Source organism: Eulemur rufifrons, chromosome 7 (assembly GCF_041146395.1).
Source record: "Eulemur rufifrons isolate Redbay chromosome 7, OSU_ERuf_1, whole genome shotgun sequence".
Lineage (NCBI taxonomy): Eukaryota > Metazoa > Chordata > Mammalia > Primates > Lemuridae > Eulemur > Eulemur rufifrons.
In genome coordinates this window covers 4130653-4155474 of record NC_090989.1, presented here as the reverse complement: position 1 = coordinate 4155474, position 24822 = coordinate 4130653, and the positions used below count along the sequence as shown (strand labels likewise).

Sequence of the window (24822 nt, the reverse complement as noted above, 5' to 3'; positions counted from 1 at the left end):
TTGGCACGCCCTGTGCCCCACGCCACGGGGTGACGAGGCGCCTGGGTGCCCCTCCAGAAAGGCATTCTCCAAGCCACCCATCCCTGCTTCAAACCTCTGGTTTTCAGAAATCAGAGCATTCGAACGCATTTATGAGAAAAAGCAGTCTCCCTGACTTCAAAGAAGCAGACAAGTACTTTGCTTCATTGACATCACACAGAACTTTATTTTTTGCCCCCTAGGTATTTCATGTAAGAGTAGCGTAGGTAGTGAAAGCACAATGAGGCATATTAAAACATAGCCAGTTCTAACGGTGTGGATATTTCTTGTCACGGAAAAGAAGTATCCTGCCCACAGATTCACATCAACATACACGGTACGTTAATATCAATCTCTGTATCATACACAAGGCCATGGCACATGTTTGCACAGAGGGTCACGTTCTGCAACAAACTTACCCTATAACAGTATTCAGAAGGCACCACATGGGACACAGGTGACAATGAGATTACAAGGCTCGATGGTCAAACCTGTCCCATCCGAGAGCCACTTTGGGGTGACACACACCCCAATCGCAGGCGCACAGGGGAGCATTTGCAAAGCAGGTCAGAAATCCCCTCTGAGACCCCAAAACACGATCCCCTCAGTACGAACAACCACTTTACCAAAAATGAGAGCTGGAAACAGACCAGATGACTGATTCAACTAACCAGGTAATACTGTTTTATAACTTCAGTCCAAAACTGAAGTTACAAAGTGAGAATTTGTTAATGACTTTTACAAGTGGCTCTAGAACGCCCAAAACGTTTTATGCAACAAGAAATGCACAATCACAACTAGCACTCTTGGGATGTGTGTGTGTTTGCCCCCAGGGACTAACCCAAGAACACACAAATTGGGATATAAAAGAACTGGCCACAAACATATCTCAACAATGTCAGCTGCTGTTGTCCATTTCTCATGGCATAAAATGTCACTGTTTTTAAAGCCAACGCTATGATTTCAGTCACTGCTAAGAGACTAGACTGTCCAATGTTATAAATGTTTTTAACAGATTTCAAGAAACAGCTGGTATGGTATTCATCTATCAAGGATATTTTATAAAACAGGAATTCCACCGAAACTTCCTGAGACACGCTTCTTTGCTCGCAACCGTGGATGAAGACAAGAAACGGTTCTTCCCGCACCTCTTCGCTCCAGACCAGGGTGCTCCGAGCAGTCGGGCAGCAGCTCGCCTCGGGACAGAGTGGACTCGTCCTTGCGTGGGGCTTTGTCACTTGCTACGGGAGCAGTGTCAGCAGCCCGCTAGGAGCACAACGAAATGATTCCGACGCATTGTCCCTTCTGACACCAGGTGCTCTGTCAGCGGATGGGTGAACGGCCAAGCTCATTCCTGCCACCTTCACTCGGTGGCAACACACCCACCCGTCAGCAGGGCCCTGCTTCCCGACGGCACCTGTCACCTCCGCTCGGTCAATGTCTCGGCAAGCCATGACAGGGCGCGTGGAGCTGCCCTATGCAGCATCGTTCCGTCCCCATGAGGAACACACAACAGGACAGGAGCCGCACACAGACCCCCGGTCCCCGTGGGCAGCAGGCTAGGTCTTGCTCTGTCGCAGGAGTGTGGCGGCGGAGCCCTGGCCGCCCTGGAACTTGAGGCTCTGCAGGTTGACGTGGGCCCCGAGCTTGAGCAGCGTCTCCACCGTCTGCGCGTGCCTGCCCTGCGCGGCCAGGTGCAGCGCGCTGAGCCCCTGCGCGTCAGGCAGGTCGATGACATCGGCGCTGACCAGCGCCTCCACCACCTCCGAGTGTCCGAGGGCGGCGGCCAGGTGCAGGGCCGTCTGGTCCAGGGGCCCCCGGGCCAGCACGTCGGCCTTCTCCTCGAGGAGCAGCTTGACGGTGGCCAGGTGTCCGTTGCGGGCGGCCAGGTGCAGCGCGGTGCAGCCGTCTGCAGTCACGGCCTCCTTGCTGGCGCCCCGGTGCAGCAGCAGCCTGGCGGTGCTCGTGTGCCCCGTCTCCGCTGCGACGTGTAGGGGCGTCTGGGCCAGCAGGCTGCAGACGTTGACGTCGGAGCACAGGTCAATGAGGATGCGGGCCACGCGATAGTGCCCACGCTGGGCGGCCAGGTGCAGGGGCGTCCTCCCGTCCAGCGTCTGGGCGTTCACGCTCACCCCTGGCTGCTTGGCCAGCAGCTTGACGATGGGCAGGTGGCCCTGCCAGGCAGCGTAGTGCAGCGGCACCCAGGCATCCTTCCCCTGCAGGCTCACGTCCACGCCGCGGCGCAGCAGGATGCGCACGATGTTCTCCTGCCCGTGCTGGCAGGCCACGTGCATGGGCGTCCGGCCCTCGAAGTCCACCTCGTCGATGGAGGCGTTCTTCTCCAGCAGGAGCCGCGTGCTGCTCTCGTCCCCGTTCTGCGCTGCGAAGTGGAGGGCCGTCCACTGGTCCTCGTCCTTGGCGTTGACGCTGATCTTCCGGGCCAGCAGAAGCTCCACGACGCCCCGCACCCTCTTCTCCACGGCCACGTGCAGCGGGGTGGAGCCCTTCCTGTTGGTGAGGTTGGGGTTGGCGTTGTTCAGCAGCAGCCACTTGACACAGTCCTCCTGCCCGGCCTCCACGGCCAGGTGCAGCAGGCTGGCGCTGCCGTCCAGCACCAGGTCCACGTCCTGCGGCTGCAGGATCTTCATCAGCTTGCTGGTGTCCCCAGACACGATGGCGTCCACGAGCTTCTTCTTCTGGATGTCTGTGGTGCCCAGATCTGCAGGGAGAATACAGGCAAGGGTCAGCATGCAGCCCTGCATCGGTGACCTTGTGCTAGCCCATACACGACCTCACCGACGGTCAGATCTGGTGGGGAGCCTGGGGCAGGTCGGTTAACACCTCTCAGGTGCTGTTAGGTTAGCCAATCTGCAGAATAAAAACCACTCTGGCTGTCCTGCAGGGCCGTGATCAGATAAAGGACGTAAGACTCCTTGGGTGCTTAGAGATGGCAGCGACTGCAAACATTCCCCCATTAAAGAGAGAAGAACAAAGCTGACTTTGGGAGGCCCAAGTGGGAGGGTCGCTTCAGCCCAGGAGTTCGAGGCTGCAGGGAGCTATGACACCACCACTGCACTCCAGCCTGGGCAACAGAGCAAGGCCCTGTCTCTTAAAAAGAAGAAGAGGAGGAGGAAGAAAAGGCATAGACCACAAAGGCCAGGCAGGAGCCCTCACCTGAAAGCCCTGCCACCCCACGGACACTGCACAGGGCGCCTGCAAAGCTGGTCCCCGGAGCTGCCAGGGGCATCCAGCTCCTTGCCCCCCTCAAAACAGCACTGCGTGTCCTGGGGACATCGGAAGAGCTTTCCACGATAATCCTGAAAGGACTGAGCCTCTCATTGCAGGGGGACCATGAGTTCCGGCAAGTAGGATGAAACGTTCTGTTTTACACAAAAATCCCGCTGCAGCGTCTGGGGTTTGAGTCCATGAGACAGGCCCCCTGCTCCCTCCCGTGCAGCAGCCTCAGGGGCCTGGACGAGGTGGGAGATGCTCTCGGGCTCAGTGAGTCGACAGTGGGGCTCTGAGTCTCGCCAGTGAGCAACCCTCTCCAGCGTGAAGATGTCCCTGAACATAACTTCTATGTCTAGAACACACTTCTCCATGGGAGACAATGATATTTCTTTCTGATTAGCCTCTGACTCGGCCCTAACTCTCCTCCTCCACCCTGCTGCCCACTGTGCACCTCCAGTCAGCCAGGTCTTCCCTACCTGTGTGTGTGGATGGTGTATATACCCGTACCCAAAAATTCCCCCCTTCCCCCCCACTATCCTACTAAAGATCCCAGGAGGCCTGTACGATCCAGGAGACGTCCTCCCCTTCAGAAGGGCGTCCCTGATCCACTAGGAAAAACAAACTCCCCCTCGCTATGGGGCTCTCAGGCTCCTCGTGCTGCAGCCGAGTGTAAACACCCCTATTCTCCCAGGGGGGCTGCAGCCCCTTCAGGGACAGGACAGGACCACACCGTATCCCCGAGGCTGGCAGAGAGAGCTGCAGCACCCCGGAACAGCGACAGGAAAACAGGCATAAAAGATAAGATCAGCTAGCTGAGACGGGCCCCACCCTAGCAGGTGGTTTACGGAGGTAGCCAGGGCGTCGTAACCTCCAAGGGCACCCCGGTGACGAAGTCCGGGTGTCCACCCGGCACCGACTGAGAAGAGGGGTGCAGGGCTGGCGTGTGCAGCAGAGAAAGCTCTCCAGGCCGTGGGGCCACCGGGTTTCCACCCTGCAGGCCTGAGGTCAGCGTCTGTCCCGGAGGTGGCGCAGGTGAGACCGCACCGCACAGACAGGGGCACGGCCTCCTCTCCTACCACACCTAGCGACCCCGACAGGGCCGCTCCACCAGCACGAGCACCTCTGGATTTGCGCACAGTGAGCTAATTACACCACTGACACCCAAGATTAATCAGTTAAGGGAGAGAGGACAATTTGTGTCGTCACGTAACAGGGTCGCTGGCGCCAGCACACGCTCCCGGAGCCTCGCGCTGAGCCCTCATCTCCCCGGTCACAAGGCGTGTGTGTTCTTCACTCACCGCCCGTCGAAGGCTCTCGCTCGAAGGACAGGGACAGCGACCCTCTGGAAGAGAAGGCGGAGTCGACCGAAGACACCCCCGAGAGCCGTTTGCCGCTGCTGGACGAGGGCAGCTTGGACTCAGAGGAGCTGCGGCTGAGCTCTTCCGGGCCCTCCATGGTCTGGGAGATGCCGGAGTCCAGCTGCGACAGCAGCTCGGACAGGCTGTAGTCGTTGTCGAAGGTGGGGGCAGAGGCCCGCTTGAGACGCGTGGACACGGGCGCCGCCTGCAGAGAGGGAGGAGCGGGCGGTGGGTGAAGACCCCGCCATACCCCCTTGGCCCGTCTGTGACACGAACACGGAAGGACAAGGTGGGTTACAGGAGGGAGGGGACGAGAGGAAGGACAGGCTCTGGTGGGTGACGCAGACAACGGAACCGCCGGTCACCACACGCACAGCACGGGAGCCCAAAGCCCCGGGACGCAGAGCCGTGTCGCCGGGTCTGCCCAGCATGCAGACGTTTGAAGAAAAGACTGACTTCACAGAACGGAGAACCCAGCTGCGCCGCCGGCACTCACGCAGCATTAGCCAGACACGGGGCAGACCGCGCACAACCGCGGGAGCGTGACCCGGGCGTGGCTGGACCCCGTCCACCCACAACAGGCCCGCCTGGGCCAGACACAAAGGGAGGAGGCGGAACTGGGCCAGGGGCCTCCCCCGTTGCCCACAAGTACGGCCTCTCTCCGGAGCCGTGTGGGTCTGGCCTGCGGGCTGTGTGGACAAGGTGGGGGCGGGTGCCAGCTGCAGGGACAGCATGGTGACCCAACCCAATACAAGTGATCAGGCCCTTGGAAAGGGTCTCGCTGAGTGGACTGCGGGAGAAGCAGATTTCTGGGGACTGACTAGACTCTGGCGGTTACCCACCCTTCATCCCTGATTCATGGCTGTCTGCCCCCAATCCCTGCTCTCCGTGGGAACAGCCTGATGGCAGAGCTTGGAGCACCGAGCCACCTCCACTCATTGCCTGCCATCCTCCCCTTACTGGGGGCCAGGCTGCCTCGTTACTGCCACCTCCCCCGGGCACCTTTGCCCCCCAACTCTCACGCGCACACTCGCCCCTGTGTTCAGACAGTGGGCGCACCCTAAGTGTGCACGTACCCCCAACCTTACACCGACAGCCTGGGATCGACTGCCCAGCCCCAGATAAAACGTTACAAAGCTGGTTTATCAGGTGCCATTTCACAGTCTGCTCCAGCCTCGCTGCCTTACAGAGCACTTTGCCGGCCCTGGACTTAGAGCTTCTTATCACGTCTTAAGTCACCTGTGTGCACCTATGTGCTCACACAGCACAGACCATTCATGAGCAGTTAAACAGTGACCAGCCCTTCACGTCAGAGGTGTCCCCGCCCTGGGCCCAGAAGGGGCTGGGCCTTCTCCTCCCGGGGTTCAGGACGCATCCCACGAGCAGCTGCTTAACGCCAGGCCTGCGCCCACACTGTTCTCACGTCAGCAGACAGGAGGTGGGGACAGGGCAGCACCAGGCAGATGGATCTGAAGCCACCCACGGCACCTGCACCTCTAGTGGCACTGGGCACAGCCCCAGGCTGGCAGGGGACGTGATGGGAAGACGGGCGGTTTGGAAACCACCACCGTGAAGCCAGGGAGACGAGGACACCCGCAGGAAGATACCGGTTACCTCGCCCTTGGGCTCCGGCGGACTCTTCACATCCACGTCTTGAGCTGTTTCTTTCACTTCATCGTCGGGTTTTTCACACAGGTCCTCGGTTTCAGAAGTAATTTCTTTTGGAGAGAAACCAAAAAGGGGCATGTCACTCGGATGATGACATCTGCGTATATTCTACTGAAATGGGGACAGAGAGGCGTTGCCCAAAGCCTCTGTGCAATGGAGGACGAGCTGTGCGCTACCAGCGATGACATTTCTCACAAGGAGTGTCCTCAGCAGACAAGCCCTGGGGAGTCGCCGGCCAAACCTGGGCCCCCACCGGCACCCACGTGCAGCCTCGCCAGACTCAGAGCAGAGGCCTGCCCCGGGGAGCCCGCCCGCCGGATGCACCGGCACAGAGCTGCTGGCACCTGCTGTTCGCTGCTGTGTCTTAAATAGATTAATTTTGATTTCGTCAGGGTTACTTTCCTATCCAAAAGACACCTGCTCCATGAGTTCAAGACCTTCTTTGGCCAAGTCTCCTGGAAGATGCACGGCTGTGTCAGAACTTGAGGCAGGGCCTCCTGGCAGCAAATCCTGCCCTGGCTGCGACCAGGGGGTGGACGGCTGGAGTTGCCCACTGGGCTCCAGCCGCCCCATCCAGCCTCGAGTGCTGGAGGCCACGGGCAAGGGCCAGGCCAGCGTGTCTGCGTCCACCTGTCTCTGTGCACGTCATTTCCCAGCCACAGCCCCTCCTGGCCGTCAGCTGTCTCCTGTGATAGCAGCGGAATGTTCTGGGGAGGCTGGGACCCTCTCAGGGCGCTCACCTTGGAAAGTGGGCCGTTCCCGCGGCTCCTCCCGCCAGCACCTCTGCATGAGGCGAATCAGGTTGCTGCAGGCGCGAGGCCTGGCTCTGCAGACGGGCGGCAGGTCCGGCCGGTGGCCCTTCACCACCTTCACCATGATGTGCAGGATGTTCTTCTCATCTGCAAGGGAAGGCACGCGAGTCAGGGGGCTCTGCGGGGCTGGGGGTGGACTTCTCACCTTTGGGAGGAAGTGCCAAGCGCGGGATTGCGCCCAGGGACACGATGCGACATGACCCGGGAGACGGCTTTGCCTCCCTTTCCAAAGCTTAGAGCTTCCCGGAACCCTTCTCCTTGCAAGGTACACTTTCCCTATGTTCCCGGTTTTAAACACTACCTCTTTCCCCGGGTTCTGATCTAGAAAACGGAGTCAGTGTGTTAGGTCACAGAGCAGATCCTCCGGGGCATCCAGTGCAAAGGAGAATATCTGACGAGACACGGAGCCCGCCACGGGTGGCCTCGCCGTGCAGGCCCACGTGGGCCCAGCTCTCCCCACAGCTGAAGAATTTTCCTAAATTCCAATCCCTGCCCTGAAGCTCAGGGCCCACCTGGCCTCTCCCTGCAGATGGGCCAGGGCTGAGGTGTGTAATGGGGGCCTCCCTCACCTGTCCCCTTTCCCACTTTCTTCCAAAGCATGCAGGGCTCTATTATCACATTATTACTACTCCTATGGCCACAACTCCTTCCCTAACTGGGAGTGGCCCAAGGCAACCCTCAGCAGACCAAGGTCTTTTTTCTGCTCGGCCCAGGGAGCCAGACTCCAGGCTTCCTGTTCCCACAGCCCCACCCACCCCACAGTTCCAAACACGCCCACGTGACGGCAGGTCTTCGGAGAGGCAGGCACACATCAGCAGGCATGGAAATCAGCCCGCGTCACCCACAGCTGCCGGGATTCTACACTTTCCCGTTAAATCTTGTGCAATAAATATCTGAAGTATCTACATGTTATTTCCATGATACTGCAGACTTCTAAAACCAACAGGTCCTCTACATAAAATGACGGTAAACACCTGGAATATTTTCAGACATGGGTGCCTTGCACTCCTGCACCTCAAACCCTGCTGTCTGCCAAGCAATAAAACACGATGGCCTCGAACCTCGACATTCACCCGTACCTGGCTGCAGGTGTCATAACTATCAGATAATCTCACGCCACCTGGCACACGGCCACATTAAAAAACAGTTGGGCACGGGCCTCAGGGAGGAAAGGGTGGTGGGCGGTCGGACAACACAGACCCAAGCTCGCTGGAAGAGGCGTGTCAGAGCACACGCCATGCTTTCTACTGGGATTTGACAAAATGCCAGGACACTCTAAATCTTGCAACGCTCAGGAGACCCTCGCCCAGGTGCTTTTTCCATACAACGGCTCCCACTCCTGCCTCTACCAGCCAGGGGCTCCCAGACCTGTGGGCCACACTTTGACTCATCTTTATTTTTGGACGTTTTTGGTCACACCACACAATATCATGAGTAACCCAGAAACGTCTATAGAAGAAAAAGGAATCTTTCTCGAGCGAAGCTAAAACTCACTCCGTTTTTACGATAACCAAGTCAAGGTATGAAAACTTTTTGAGGGCAGAGGTCAGAGAGGCGGCTGCCCAGCAGGGGAACGACACCTGCAGCATCCGAGCCGGGCGGCGGGGACCTGGCGCCTGTGTCCAGACGCACTGGACGGTTTTGGGGACTGGCTGCCCGGCCACGTGGATGGACTTAGCCCCACTGAACTGGATGCTCAAAAACAGCTAACACGGTAAACTCAGGTTATGCGTACTTCACCATAATTTTTTAAAAATAAAAAATTATTAACTGGAAATACCCAGAACGGGTAAATCCATAGAGACAGGAGCAGCTGACAGGGCTGCCAGGGGCTGGGAAGAGGGAGGAATGGAGGGTGACTACGTAATGGGCCAGGGGCTTCTTTTTAGGGCTATGAGAATGTTCTGGAACTACACAGTGGTGATGCTTGTACAACACTGTGAATATACTTAATGTCACCGGATTACACACTGTAGATGGCTAAATGATAAATTTCATGATACGTGTATTTTACCAGCAAAAAAATTAGCTGGCACCTAAAACATCCCACTGCCTGCACCCCTTCAGATCTGTGCCTCTTCCTGTGTGCCAATGACACCACGGGAGTGCTCTGTCAGCACCCAGGAAAACCTACGATGAGGTGGCTGCAGTCACACGGACCTGCCGGGCAGGACAGGGCAGCGCGCCCGCCCTGAGCACGGCCCTGCGGGCTCGGCCAGAGCAGCACGGCACCATGGAGCGCGGATCACAGGAGCGACTTGGGGACAGAGAAAGTACAACGTATCCCAGGAAAGACAAACCACTACACCTCGGGGACATCCACTCACCTGCAAATGGTTTTTTCTGTGTGAGCACGCCCCAGATGACGATGGCAAAGCTGGAAGAGAAAGAGGCACGTTAGAGCCCGGGAGCTGGGGTCGGGGGCTCTGACGCACAGCAACCGGCTCAAAGGAAACTACCCTGATGCCTTCCAAAGAGAGACAGAAGGCACCTAGACATTCCTCGTGAGTTTTCATAAAGAGAAAGCTATAGTGAAGCCATCACGTTGACGGCTCAGGTGTCAGACAACAGACGTGACCCTGCAGCCCAGGTGCCAGTCTCCAAGCAGCAGAGGGATTCCCCCGGGGTCGCGTCCCCCACTGGACCCTAGGCTCAGAGGGGAGAACGGCCGGGTGCTTAACTCACCCCATCTCCCAAGCACCGGGCAGAGGGCAGGCGCTCAGCACTTGCTGAGTAAATGGATGAATGGTGAGAACTCCCACCCCAGCCCCTCTGCCAATTTCATGCTTGGAAAACACAGATTCAGGTTTTGAGCAAAACATTCCTGACCCGGCTCGCTGAGATTTCGCCAGAGGTTATTAGAAAGTGCACAGGAAGCACCAGGCGGCAATCCAGCGGGATGCCCCAAAGCCTTTTTTGGCTTTTTAGGAAAATATATACACATATAAGGGATACATTTATATTTTCTATATTTATTTAAATTACTACTCTGGATATACCAAAAAAGAGCCCAATCTGTTAAATTTTTTAAAAACAAAACCAAAAAACCCCGGAGTTCAAAAACTGAGCCACCATGGGGCACCGGGTTGATGACAGCGGCTGTTTATAGATACACAAGAATCCACCATTGCAAATTAATTGAAATCTGCAAGTTCAAGAGTTGAAACTCCCAACTCTAAAACAAATGGGGAGAATCTCATTCTCCCTGAACCCTACAAGCTGTGACTGGTCCCCGAGGTGCCGCTCCTCAGCGGGCGTACTGCACACAGGCAGGCTCAGCACGCACAATGGCGGCTGTGGAGCCAGTCCGCCAGGACTCAGGCGGTGACAAAAAGGCGGAGAGCAAGTGCTCCGGGGCCAGGGTCAGAGTCACAACCCACAGGACCGGAGCCAGGGAGAGGCTGACATGTGCCCACACTCCTCCGTCTTTCCCTCTCCAAGCAGTCTGTGTGATTGAGACCGTCACAATTTGAAACAGGAAGGGACCAAGTGACCTGGGGACTGTTACCCAGGCCCACAAATCCCACTGACGTTCGTTTTCGAGCAGCCTCTCCCACCGATGGTCCTTATCAAAGGGAAGTGACACCAGGAGGTGTAAGCTGCTCACACCACAAAATCAGAGTGAACTCCGGAGCCCAAATCCACGTGCACAGACACAAGGACCACTTGGAGCAGCAGGTTCTCCCAACAGCCGAGCGGTGACCCCATGTTTCATAAAAATGCCAAAGCCTTGACAGGGCAGGGCTGTCGGTCTGGTTGGGACCGGCTGCAGCAGGCACCAGTCACGAACACTCTGTGTCCGCGGCCAGCAACACTCACAAGAAAGAAATGTCTTCTGTGTCCCTGGGGCAGCCCGTACCACTGGCTCAAACCCCAAACCCAGCAAGCACACACCCCGTCCACGTGGGGCGAACCCACATCCGACGGGCACAGACGGCCTTTCTGAAAGTTGCCGCTCAGCACGAAGCATCAAGGTTCAGAGCTCCCAGCCCCACTGCAGGGGGACGGAGGGTCAGGGGGCCGTCACACACCTGTAAACGTCGTGCTTGGTGTCAAAGAGCCGGCTCTTCTCCCGGATGCGCTCTGGCGGGAGGTAGGCGATGGTGCCGAACAGGCCGTCCATGCTGAGGTCGTGCGAGTGGGACAGCCCGTTGCACTTGGCCAGCCCGAAGTCGGAGATCTGCAACACAGCAGTCAGAACCGTCAGCGTGGTCTCGCCAGACCCCACGGGCTGACGCGCTGTGACACTTTATCAAAAGCGCCCCTCTGCAACCTCGGGTGGCGCAGCGGGTCGAGGTGCATCTCCAGGCAGCCCTGTCCCCAGGCAGGCCGGCCCGATGGCTGGGGCAGAACCAAGTCTGGGGGCATTAAGAGCGACGTGGTTGATTGACGGGTGGAGGAGAAAAGTACGCTTTAAGGAAGGAACTCACTGGGAGACAGGACTCGAGAACGACAAGCTTACTTCTGTAAGGCAGCACGCTTGCCACTGTGGTTGACAGCCCGACTCGGCACAAAGGGAAAAGCAGCCCTCAGAATGTCAGGTACAGGGAGACACGTGACAATCAGGTGTGCCTGCCAAGGGATCCGGTTATGCAACCGGCCAGCTGGGGAGGCGGGCAGGCAGCAGCAAGTCCTTTAAAGGGAACACCCCTGCAGAGGCCCTTAAAGCAAACACCACACACGCGCAGCCTCTGCCACCGGACGCTGGTGATGGGCGGACACTGCCTGGTTCCTTCACCAAACACGTGCGGTTTGGGTAAAGGTCTGATACACACCCCTGTCGGGGCCCACCGCTCCAGGAGTGCCCGGATGCCAGGCCCTCGGGAGGCAGGTCTCCTCTAAGGTGTCCCTAAGGCTCACTTCAGCCCACAGCTAGGACCCCCACAGAGCCCCGGCTCACCTGGCAGGCCTCTGTGGGGGGCACCCCCTTTCCCCTTCCCCACCAGTGTCCAGTGTAAAGAGACCGCGTGGGACGAAGCCACAGCTCATTAGCATTCACGGAACCCCCGGTCCATGTGGAAAACGGCCTCTATTCTCCTTCCAGGCTTATGGATTTTTTTTTTTAAGCCTTTTAATTAACTCCTGGGCCTCTCCTCAAACACACCTAGGAAGCAATAGGAAACCAGGCTGAGTCAGGCCTTTAGTCTGGGCTGGCCGTGCCCACGGTGAGCCAATGGGCCTGGCGTCATCACCGCTGAGCGACAGGGCGGTGACTGGGCTCCCAGGGCCCCGAGTGTTCCTGGCACATCTGCAGGGTGGTGGGGGAGGAAAGCTCTCGGGGACGGGCTGGCCCTCGTCTCTGCAGTCAGGGCGCTCCAGGTGAGGCACAGACCCTGGGTGGCCCTCGAGTAAACCCCTCCCCCCCCCCCCCCCCCCCCCCGCGCTCCCACCCCATCCTGCACATCCTTAACGCAGCTGGAAGCCGGGAGATGGGACAGCACGTCCTAACAACTCTCAAAGCAAACCACTCACAGAGGAGTCTCAGTGCCACTATCAGCAGCCTGAACAGTTTAGATTCGGAAATGAGAAGGACCAGGACGCGGAGATCTCACTTTTCTCTGTCACTGTCAGATACAGCCCGCCACTCTAAAATACATTTGGTGGGAAGAAAATAAGCAGAAATTCTCTGCAAAACCTCTGGCATCAAAATGCAAACTCAGAACGTGGAAGGGTCACCGACTCCCCAGCACACAGCCCTTCGACGTCAGGGTCTGGGTGGCCGGGACCAAGCCAGCCGCCCGTACACACAGAAGACGATGCCGCGTGACCCCCGAGTACAGTCTGGTCCAAGCAGACTACGCCGCACATAAATGCAGCCTGGGATTCTACACCAGGTTATTTCATTTTTAACTTGAAACCGATCACGATATTTTAATATTGATATTTAGTGTGTTTAATATTGAATAATGATATATCAAGTATTGGCTTGAAACATTAAGTATATTTAACATACTTTGCCAAGAAGGTGGCTGCTGTGAAACTCTGGGCTCTAATCACACTAGGCACAGAAAGGCAGTAGCCTGGAGCGGCAGCTTAGGGCCTAACCTCAAGATTCTAGATTAAAGTCGTCTTGCTTCAGATAACTGTCTACTAAGCAAGGCCTCCAAGTTTTGTCTTCGGGAACAAAAGCGCTGCCTCTTGGAACCTCACACGCACACCCCCAGCTGCCCTCCTTATCCGCCAGGCGCTGTCCTCTAAGAATAAAAGAAACATGTAAATACATTTTTCAGTTTGTTTTTGGGCTCCTGGATGGTGACTAACACGCCGGATTAAGAAGGGCATCACACAAGAGAGCCTTTCCCAGGGTCTGCCAAGGTACACGGGGCACTATCGTGCCCCAGGGCGCCACGCAGACACGCGTCACTTCCTGTCAAACTAGACTGGTTCCCACCAGAGCCTCAGCGGCTCGCTCCTTAGCCGTCCTGGGCTCCCTACTGACACTCGACTCCACGCAACCTTCACCTCTAAGACAGCCACGTGCCAGGCCTGCAAAGCCAGGCGTTTCTGAGGAGAGGGAGGAGATTCTCATCAGTGGGGACATGACAAGCAGGACAGCAAGCCCACGTCGTGAAGACGGTCTAAGGACAGTACTCACTTCCGCACTGGGCAGGCAGTAAGTGCCCACTGTGTGTCAGGGCTGGGAGGATGCCCAAAGCAATACCAACATCCCCAACTCGGAAAAGATTATCTGCTAATACCAACAGCACCAAGCCCTGCTAAGTAAGCACTTCCAGGGGCTGGGCACTGCGCTAAGCACTTTATCGTAATGACCTTCACGATAGCGTAGTGACAAGTATTATCACCCTCCCCTCCGGCCGCTCACCCCCAGGCTGGGTGACCAGAGCTGGCCGCAGACACACCTGTCCAACCACACCTGCGTGCCTGGCAGTACCCACTGTGCACTCAACAGCAGTCTCCCCGAGGAAAGCACGTTCCAAGAGCCTCCTCCCATCTCTGCAGTCCTCAAAGACCGGGTAAGGCGTCCTCGCACCCTCGTGGTCATTTGGTTTCCTGAGCATGTCGTCAAGCTCTGCCCCAGCCTCTGTCCCATGACACACGGTGGGATGACCCTGGCCACTAATTTAACCCGAGCCCCAGCTTAGCAAGAACTGGAGGCCGCCGTCCACCCTGTGCCCCTGCTGTGAGGAGGAGAGCATCTCCTGCAGGCGACGCCTCCGGCACACGGGACCCACCGTCACTTCCCTTCCTGGTGCGCGGTACACATAGGGGGGCAGAGACTTTACTGTTCATTGGGTCCCCAGGACCGGCAGCACCTGGGAAGAGCCCCACCAGAGTCAGCCCCAGGTGGAGGCGCCACACATGACGCCCAGCCCTACCAGGCACCGGACACGGGAATCCCAGGGTTCCCAGGATGCGAGCAGACATCAGGAACCACCCCAGGGCTGATCCAAACCAAGTCACTGACTTTTATCCCCGCTTCCCTCAGCAGGACGGCGCTCCCACCTGCCAGCTAAAATCTTATCACTGAGCAATACCCACCTACGAGACAACTTACAGTCACGGTCTCAAGTGAAACATCCATCACCCACCAGCTCCGCCTGGCTGCGCAAGGGCTCTGCACAGCCAGAGTCTGGGTGTGGGGCGAGGCCGGCTCACAGGCCATGGCTCCCCAGACCCCAAGAGTGCTGGGGCAGGGCCGGGCCTGGTCTCTCCTAACTAACGGTCAGGACGACAGAGGGGCCTGGAAGTGCTGTGCAACCAGGAACGGCAAAGGGGCCAAGGCACGAGGGCAACTCCTGGCACGAACTGGACACGATCCGGGCCCTGGCTCTGGGCTCCTCCCGCTCCCAGGTCGACACAACTGCACTGTGTGGCCCAGCGTGTAACCTCAGGTGTCCTGAGAGCGTGCAAACATCACCACATGGGGAAAAACCACGTGTCACCCACGGCATTGATGACAGTACAACCCCAGACACAAAGGCCACCAGGGGAGAAACAAAGAAATACAGCCTCGTGCAGAAATGCTGCTGTTAATATCTGCCGGCACCGGGCGGCGAGGACCGGTTCTTACTTATATTATCCCTCATACTTTTCTGTCTTATAAATGTATCAAAGAAGAAAAAAATGCAAAGCCCCCCGGCCTTGCGATCACACAACGTCCTGCCCCACGACGCTCTCCTGTGCAGGGCTCCTTCCACAGCACCCTGAGGCCCCCACTGCAGCGCACCCCACATTCCCACCACCCCAGCCCCGAAACCACTGAGGGGAAATACGTCCCTTCATTGCGGAACCTGAGGTCCCACAAGGATCTGGTCCACAGTCTGATTTCTAACCTGATTTCCTAAGACATTAAGAACAGAATACATAGGCCCATAATCTCTTTTTCTAGAATTAGTCACGTGTAGGATTTGGAAGGGCGCCCAGGGCTCACAGGGTCCATCCTCCAGCTCCCCATACGTGGTTACACCAACCACCTCGAGCTCAGCCCCCTGCTGTTCTTACTCAGGAAAGGCCTTGGCTTCAAGTTCCTTCCCCCGGAAGAACCGCCTCCTTCCCCACCCCTGTCTTGACCTCAGGGCCACCCCTGGGGACCCCCCTCCCTGCACACAGACCCGCCTGCCGCCCACCTTGACATGGTAGTGGGCGTCCAGCAGGATGTTGGCGGGCTTGAGGTCCAGGTGCAGGAGCGGGGGCGACATGCAGTGCAGGAAGTTCATGCCCACGGCGGTCTCGTGGACGATGCGGAAGCGCAGGTCCCACGGCAGCGGCTCGGAGGCCAGCAGCTTCTCCAGGGAGCCCGTCTCCATGTACTCCATGACCAGGCCGACCGGCTCGCGGCAGATGCCGTACACGGGCAGGATGTAGCGAAACTTGGCCATCTCCATCTTCTTGGCTTCTTCCAAAAGCTCCATGCGCTCCCTGAAAAAGTCCAAAGGTGTGAGGAACACACAGGGGTCACTCAGCCACAAACACGGCGCCCCCTGACCAGAAGACGACCGGCTCCAGGGGGCAGGGAGAATACTCAGATGCACGCACGAGGGGCGCACTTTAATGTCGCCTCTTAATGCTGAGCCCTCCAGACTCTCGGGCCGCAGGCTGCTCAGACACACCTGCGCATCCATCCCGGGGTTCTCAGAAGTGAGAAGGGAAATTCGAACAGCCCCTGCCAGGGCTCAGGCTCTCGGAGTCCGCAGGTGCACACTGACCACCCCTCTCCTGGGATGAGCGAAGAGAAGTGTAGCTTCGACTAAAAGTTCTCCCTACTTACCCAACCCAGGACCCAACTCACCTTCTGAGTTTAAGCCCAGTGCCTTGGCTGTCCCAGTTACTCCTGAATCCAACCGCACACACTAACGGAACAGAACAGGTCTAAAGCATGGCGTGCCGGGGGCCAAACCCAGACAGCCACCATTTTTAAAAATAAAAAATGTAAAATTTACATAACACAGTATTTATGTTAATCTTTCAGAAGGGTACAATTCCATACTTTCACTACATACTTTCACAAAGTTGTGTAACCACCACCGTCTACACCCAAAACTTCTCCATCATCCCCAATTCACACTCTGCACCCCTTAAACACAGACCCTTCCCCTCTCCCCAGTCTGGGGTATCCTGTTTTCTACTTTCCACCCTAGGAACTTGCCTGTTCTAGGTCCCTGACAGAAGCGGAATCACACGATATTTGTCCGTGTCTACCTTATTTCACTAAAACCGTGCTTTCAAGGTCTATGTGCAACGTAGCAGGTATCAAAACTTCTTCCTCTTTATGGCTGAGTAACAGTCCACTGTGTGAATACGCCACACCTTGCTTTTCCACTCATCTGATCAGAGGCGCTTGGGTTGTTTCCACCTCTTGGCTCTTGTGAACAATGTAACACATCTGTGCACACTGGTGCACGAGCACCCCTCAGAATCCTGCTTTCGAGTCCTTTGGATTGTACTAGGAGTGGGATTGCTGGCTCAAATGCTACTCTGTTTAACTGCTGCCCACACCCTGCCAGCTGTTTGTGTAAACTTTTACTGGAAGACAGTCTCCCCCGATCATTTACATACTGGCCTTGGCGGCTTTTGCTCTCCAAGGCAGAGAGCAGTGGTTGCAACAGGGGCCCTGTGGCCTGCAGAGCCCAACACACCTGCTCTCCAGCGACTCGTGGAGTCTGCCAGCCCCTGGTCTCAGGCCACGGCCCCGGTGCAGGCTGAGTTTTCACAGACTAGAATCCCAGTGCAAAGGTCTGTATAGGTGGTCAAGTGTCTCAGCGCATGTGGGGTAAAAGGCTGAATCCCACAAGGACACGCTTTGGCCACAGAGGCTCCGGGTCCGCGGTTGTCACATGCGGACTTGGTGGAAAGCACTCAGGACGCTGGCTGGAACGCAGGCTCCCAGGCCTTGCCCCTTGTGTCTCGGTTGGGGTGGGAAATGGGCTTTCTAGTAAGAACAAGTGCCCGGAGCCACACCGGGCGGGGCCCGACCACTGGAGCTGGGAACTGACCAGCTTCGTGTCCACACACAGACCATAGGCAGCAGGCTGGGGCGGCCCCGGGGGACTCCCCCAGAATGTGGAGTCCAGCACGAGCCCCTGCCCACGACCCAGTTGCGGCTCCCACCTCACAGCAGCCCCAGGGAAGCCACTAGCCCACCAGAGGGTTGGAAAACACTTCCGTTTCCTGCTGATCTGACCTGCCCTTTGAGACCACAGCCACCCTGGCAATTAGGAAAGGCCAGCAGGGGCCCCCTGGGTTCTACTGTTCACCAAAAGCTCTTCCCTGTGTCCGCCACAGCGCAAGCCCCGCAGTTGGGAGCTGAGCCCCCGTGAGCTCCCACGTCCCCAGGAGCTGGGACCCCAGGGTGCAGCCCACTGGTCTCAACTAGGGGTGATTTTGCCCCCTGAGGACACTGGGCAATGTCTGGAGATGTTGACATTTTGGTTGTCGCAACCAAGGGTGCTACTAAACACCCCACGGTGGATAGCCCCAAGTGTGAGCCAAGCCAAATTTAAAACAAACCACTACAAGGCCAGGCGCGGTGCCTCACACCTATAATCCTAGCACTCGGGGAGGACTGCTCAAGGTCATGAGTTTGAGACCAGCCTCAGCAAGAGCGAGACCCCATCTCTATTAAAAATAAAAAGAAATTAGCCGGACAACTAAAAATAGAAAAAATTAGCCAGGTGTGACGGCGCATGCCTGTAGTCCCAGCTACTCAGGAGGCTGAGGCAGGAGGATCACTTGAGCCCAGGAGTTGGAGGTTGCTGTGAGCTAGACTGATGCCACGGCACTCTAGCCTGGGCAACAGAGCAAGACTCTGTCTCAAAAAAAAAAAAAAAAAAAGGAATAAAACAAACTACTACAGTCTAGAATCGGCACATAAGTACTTGCAGCATTTACCCTCAAACCGTTCCGTTCATCGACAAGTGTTTGCTGCACACCCACCACGTGCTGGGCCTGAGGACCAAGAGGCCCCTTCCCTGCGTCCACGGTGTGTGCTCACCTTCCAGGCCAGAAGATGGACAATTACACCAGAAAAAGAAGTGAAGTTGGACATCTAGGTCATTTGAAGGGAAAGTCCAGCGGCCATGGGAGAGTCAGGGGGCAGAAGTCAGGGCAGAATCAGTAGCAGGGAAGGAAAGGCTGTCAGAGGGGGAGCCCTGCAGGGGGCTGAGGGACCCAGGAGGCTGGGAGTGGGGGGAGGGAGCCCACAGAGCAGACACAGCCTGGAGGAAGACAGAGGGATGTGGGAGGAGACCAGCAGGGACCACCCATCTCTACCAGGAGTCACTGCAGTTCCCCTCGTGGAGGTAGGGGCACCCCAGTAGGGGTAGGGGGTCATGGGGGCCAGGAAAGTCAAGAGTTTGTATGAATACACTCAAGGAGCCACAACCTTGTTCACTTAGGAACAAGTGAAACAAGTATCAGGAATGAATCACTAAATTACTGTAAGACAAAGCTCAACGTGGCTTGTTTTCTTAGCACTGTGTTAAATGACCAATTGATGGAAAACAAGATGTCAAGTGTGGGGTGCCCGCCTGCGGGGATCCCTGGGCTGGGCTAAAAAGCTGCCCCTTCCAGTGGAAAACTCCAAAGTGACGGCTTCCCAGGCCCTGGCCAGGACAGCCAACCCCTCTGCAGCCTCAGGGATTGGCCACGTGCTGGGACCGTACACCAGCTGGGTGACAGTCCAGACCAGGCTAGCGGGACTCTTCACAGGCATCTGAAGAAAGGAAGTAGACGGCCAGATGCCAGCCTCGCACATCATCTAACATGAAACCGGTCACCGAAGGAGAAGAAAGTAAAGGACACCTCTCATCTCCTTCCCTGCTCACTTGTTATTTAAACCAGGACTAGCACAGCTAGCACCTCTGGCAGCAGCCACTAACTCCCAAGCTGTAGCACCTGGGACTTAGTACCCGCCGCTGCTTCTGTTTTATATCTTACTGCCAATCAGAGTTACGATGTGTCTGTTTCCTACTGCTTTTCTTTAAAAAATGTGGCCGGCTTGCCACCTCTCCCCTACCAGTGTGGGTGTCCCTTCTGGGGAACTATGCCCAGGGGCACTGGCAGTAAGTTCTCCTGCAGGACTTAGACCCACTTCAAACTTAGAAACGCACAACGCACTGCACAGCCTCCTCGGAGGAGTTGACAGTTGAGGTGTTTACAGGCCTGCCATAAACAAGGGTCACTTTTCCAAGTAGATATTATGAGAGTGTCTCCTTTAAGCCAAACCTGACTAACACACATGTATTTTGAGAACAAAGTCAATTAAAGGAAAGCTGGATAGCTTATTAGGGGAAGCTCTGAGCCACTCTGCAGATAAAGTGTTTTCTTCCATTTGCCCAAAGGGTTTAATAAATAAAACCCAGGTGACTTCTGATTGCAGAGCTCGCTCATTAGTGACTTTTAACAGCCACGGCTGGCAGCAGATCACACCTGCCTCCCCAGCGCACCAAGTTCAGCAAGTTCTCCACTCTCTCCTGCCTGGGGCCCTCGCTGCAGAACAGAGACCCCATTTACCTTATTTAAAAAGAAACAAACACACACACACACACACACACACACACACACAAAAAGAGCCTCCGAAGCTGGTTCGCTCTGAAAGCTGATTCCCAGCTCACTCTCCTAAGGGAGTGTGCACCAGCTTCGCACAACTGCCTGGGGGAGCCCGGCACGATTCCCCCGCTTTCAGGGGCCACACCTTTCGGGACATTTCCCCAAGGAAAATCAGCCATTGTTTCCAGGGACAAATCACCTCTCCAGAAGAAACTGCACAAACAGAAATGCCTTGGGGCAGACAGGACTCCGGGGAGGAAGGGGGTCCCGGGACTGCCCGGTGGGAGGTCACAGCCCAGGAGCAGGGGCGGTGCCAGCCTGGATTTTGTTCAGAAAGGCCTGCGCATCCACAGAAACCCTTCGTACCACCTACTATTTTGTACCCACTGAGCCAAAACTCAAACGGCCCCATCCTTTCAGGCTTTCTTCAGTTGCTACTGGGACGCACACCCCGGGGTGCCCGGGCGGCTTTCCAAAGCTCTAGCCCTTCCCGGGTCGGGTGTCACCCGCAGCATTTGCAATTCGATAAGCCTGAAAGGGGCCTTCTCGGGAGCCGCGGGGAGAGGCATTTCCCATAGGGGAGACTGAACGTGCTGGGGGCACAGAACCAACTCACCAGTTGCTTTTGTCAATGGCAAGTCTTTTTTAAATGCACTTTTTCCGTTGAGCAGTGTTTCTGGTTTATGCCCACCACCACACAAAGGGAACTAACTGTTAATTTTATCCCGTTGACACCCGGAGAGATTGTGACGCCAGCCCCAGGGAGCACAGGAACACTGCCATGCCAGGTCTCAGTCATGTCTGCAGACACGAAGTTGCATTTCTCACTGTTAATAGTGAAGAGGACATTTCTGGGGCACCAGAACCCCCTGACGTCTTAATTAAAACACCACCCAAAACCGTGGCAGGCGCGAGTGCAGCTCCGCTCGGGCAAAGCCCAGCAGGGCCTCGTCCTAGCTGGGTCAGTTTCCCAGCAGGACGGAGAAAGCGCCCCTCCCTGGCCTCGGAACCCCCCTTTGGGTTCCAGATGGAAGATCTCTGGGCACTAATAGGGGCAACTGGGGTTCAATCTTTTAAAGATACTCCTTCTCAGTTGCATGTACATTAATTCGATTTCCTTCTCATTTAGGGCCAGCCGAAGTGTATTTCCCCCTGCCAGGGAGGGCACTGGAGCAGGGAGAAACGGCACGACTCTCACCACACCAATCATTTTTAAAAGCAACTTTCTAGAGAAGCCACACGGTTCTCCCGACTGAGAAATTCCAAGGCAAGCTGCGGTTTCCCTCTCCACAAGACCTCGTCTGGGAACCGGGGAGGAACGGTGGGCACGGTCTCCTGAGGCAGAGAAGCAAACACCACGGGACGGAAAAAGGACGGGGCGGAGGTGAGACCTGCTGGGGAGCAGAGCTCCCCTGGAGAAACCTGGAAACCTTTGGGAAGACGCGGCCGGAAAAAATGGTTTCATTTGTTAGCTGAAGCCTCTGAGCTAGGCCTGCCGCACACCAGTCCAATTAGGTTCCCAGGGCGCCTCGGAGGGATTCCCACACTGCTATTTTTAAAACTGACAAGAAACGGGCTTGTCCGATTGTCAGCTTTGTAGTTACAAACCCGGGGTTTGCTCGGACTCGCCCCGACTAGCCGGTGCCGAACGCATGAGCTGCTCCCGGGCCAGGCACGTTGATACTCTGAGCCTCCTCTTAGCTGGGGCTGGCAGGGGGGGAACAGACCTTTGGAGTCACTTTATTCTCTCCAAACTGGTAGCAGCACCCACCCCTACACTCCACCCTAGGCCCTAAGCCCCCCTACAGCGGCGGGGCGGGGGACTCAAGTCAATGGGGGTCACTTGTGAACTACCCAAGTGGGCCCCCTAGGCAGGCACTTCTTGTCCCCAGGGGGCCTCCATGGCTGTCCTTTCAGGCACAGAAATGCATACTCACGTGGCTGGGCACCCAGTTACTCAGGGAAGCCCCTGCAGGTGCCAGGGATCAGGGCCGGCTGCAGCCAGGGGTGATAAAGGCTGGGGCCAGGGTGGGCAGCCACAGGGAGCTGGGAGACCCCAGCCCACCTTGAGGGGCAAGCAGCCCTGGCCAAGGAAAATCGGCTTGGCCCACACCTGTACCTGTGCTGGGGCCCTATGTGACAAGTGGAGAGGGCCATAAATGACTGCAATCACCCTGAAAAAAGGCCCAGACCCATGTGGCAGGGGTGAGAGCTGCCATCCTTCAAAGAGGTGAGACAAGACTTAGCCAGAAGGGGTGCAGGGCTGGGAGCTGCACACAGAGACCCCAGGAAAATCCTATTCCCTAATCCCGGGATCACCTTGCAAATACAGGGGCTGGGGTAGGAGGCAACTCATCAAAAGAGCACTGAAAAACTTGAGTAGCACGACTCTCTCAAGGCTTAAGCGCAACCTTGCAAGACAGAGATGCAACCAGCTCCTCCTGGACCATGGCAACACCCACACACATTCCTAACAGGAACCTCACGCTGAATATAGTCAATGATTAACCTGAAGGAATCGGCTTCTTTACAAAGAGCAGGGGTTTTGACCATCTTTTCAATCAGAGAAATCAACCACTGCTGCAAACGCAAAACTCCAGCCTGCTCTACCGGGCCCAGCAAAGTGCAGGAGGCGAAATGCTTCCTGCTATGCGCTGACCTCCACCTAGCCGCCCAACAAGCCACCACCTGCCCGCCTGGGCAGGGCAGGAAAGGCTTCCAGTTAAAGGACAAAACCCTTTTCAACCAGGCTATGCAATATCCTAAGTGACCCGCCTCAAGTGGAGAAACCCTACCTCCAACTAGGCCACCCAAGAAACAAGGGACCGGTCGCTGGAAATAACAGATTCTAAGGATGCAGGCTGATTAGTCAGCCTGGGGACGTGCCTGTTTGCTCTGCTCTTCCGATTCAAGAAGTTGGTGTTAAAATCTTCACTGGTAAGTAAAACTCACTTGGACTAGGAGACTGCATCAGACAAACGTCCCCAGAGCATAAAAATATTCCTACTGAGAGGGTCTAACCTTTCAGAATCTAACTGCTGGCTGGTATTCAAAGTGGTTTGGTTTTCATCAAAACAACCACAGCGCCCCTCCCGGCCTGAGAAGTTCCCAGGGTCTGGGGCTCAGCCTCAGCAAGCATCTCACCTTGAACTAGTGGTAAGGATACCAGTCACCACGCTCCTGAAGTTTCCAGGAAACCCTGGGTTTGAGGGTTACAGCAAAAAGCCACCAATCTCCTACGTAGTCTCCCAGCCAAGGGAGTGGACTGGGGCCTCTTGGTCTCAGAGGCACAACAGTTACTGACGGGCATGGGCGGCAGCAATGCCACCCGGACACAAGCATCACAACCATTCTTTGGAAAAGCTGGGGCTCAGAGGCCCAATCGCTCGGTCAGGCCAGCATTTGCAACAGGTCTCTTAGGCAGCAAAGGCTAACTGGGGTTTAAAAGGAACTGCTTTTCTGGTGGGGGGGTGTGTTTGTTCAGGGCTGACTGCTTAAGGATTTAGTATGCAAGTTTCATTAAAGGATAAATGACTAAAATGTGCTAAATTCAAGCATACATACAAACGAACAAAACTCAACCATAAACGGTGAAATCCACCAAAAAAAAGTTCCTTTTCAAAAATCTTCCTAGTCCAAAATTATGCACACACCACAACCGACCCACCAAATTTAACCCGTGCGGCTCTCGTCTCCACTAACGCGAGCGCTCCTGCTAGAGAGGGACAGGCAGGTTCCCTCCGGGCTTTCGGACGGGGACGGGCGCAGGAGGGCCCTGTGGCGCGGCCACAGAGCGGGTCGGCGCAGGACGCTTCCCCACAGGTTGGGTTTCGAATTGAAGTCAGCTAACGAGACTGCGGCGAGGAACCGCGAGGCAAACCGGACCCCTGGACCTCGCCCGACCGCCCGGGCCGGCCTCCGCCCGGCAGCACCAACGCGCAAGCGCCGGGGCGCTGAGACAGCCTCGCCCGAGCCAAGCCGGTGCTTCCGACCGAAATAATTACCGTCTTACACCAATTTGTGCTCCAACGCAAATTACTGAGTAAGTGGGACGGAGTGTAACTCCACTCACAAAGCCCAAGTGCCCGCACAGCAATTTTTCTAAGCCGGGTGCAGACCGCAGCGCCCAGGGGGGCCCGCCCGGACGAGCCTCCGAGCGGCGCCGGTCCACGGAGCCGGGCGAGCTCGCGACCCTGGAAATCCGGGCCACGCGGGAGGATCAGGTAGCCCGACCCGGCACCCCACAACGTCCCGAGGTGCCCCGCGGAGCCACACGCCCGGACCCCGACGCGCAACAGACCCAGAGCTCCCCAAAGCGCCGCCGCGTCCCTCCGGCCCGCCAAACAGAGCAGACGCTGCCGGGGGCTCGCGGCCGCGCCGGGCGTCTGGTTTCCCCCCGAGGCTGCTCCGGAGGTGGCGCCAGTGGAGAGAAGGACCCCGAATCCAACTCCAGCCCTGGCCGGGGCCCCGCGCCCGCCCCAGCGCCCCCTCCGGGCCGCTGACCTGTCGTCGACGTGCAGGCTCGGGGAGCACTTGATGGCGAGCCAGGTCTTCCAGTGGACGTGGCGCACCTTGTACACCTGCCCGAAGCCGCCCGAGCCGACCTTCTCCCAGCCCGCGAACTCGCCCGCGTCGAAGGTGCGCAGCAGCCCCAGGGCCCACGGGCTCCCGCTGTCGGCCTCCATCGCGCGCGTCTCGCCGCCGCCCGGCGCCGCCGCGGCCGCCCA

The 24822-nt window shown here is 56.9% G+C and overlaps 1 protein-coding gene across 1 annotated transcript; it reads right to left on the bottom strand.

The window, feature by feature from the left end:
• Nucleotides 1-202: 202 nt before the first annotated feature.
• RIPK4 (receptor interacting serine/threonine kinase 4) lies at nt 203-24822 on the bottom strand. Its single transcript, XM_069472264.1, has 8 exons — nt 24599-24822; nt 15676-15967; nt 11119-11267; nt 9415-9464; nt 7016-7174; nt 6222-6325; nt 4548-4812; nt 203-2737 (listed from the first exon to the last, which is right to left on the bottom strand). Exons 1-8 carry the CDS (start codon nt 24778-24780, stop codon nt 1578-1580), a joined length of 2361 nt encoding a protein of 786 aa, XP_069328365.1. The 5' UTR covers nt 24781-24822; the 3' UTR covers nt 203-1577.

Bases quoted from the DNA above. Each gene is read 5' to 3' on its own strand.
- RIPK4 (XM_069472264.1), bottom strand. From the start codon at position 24,780: ATGGAGGCCGACAGCGGGAGCCCGTGGGCCCTGGGGCTGCTGCGCACC. The intron at 15,968-24,598 runs GTCAGCGGCCCG...GGACTTTTTCAG, and splicing joins AGCCTGCACGTCGACGACAG to GGAGCGCATGGAGCTTTTGG. The intron at 11,268-15,675 runs GTGGGCGGCAGG...GCTGTGTTGCAG, and splicing joins ACGCCCACTACCATGTCAAG to ATCTCCGACTTCGGGCTGGC.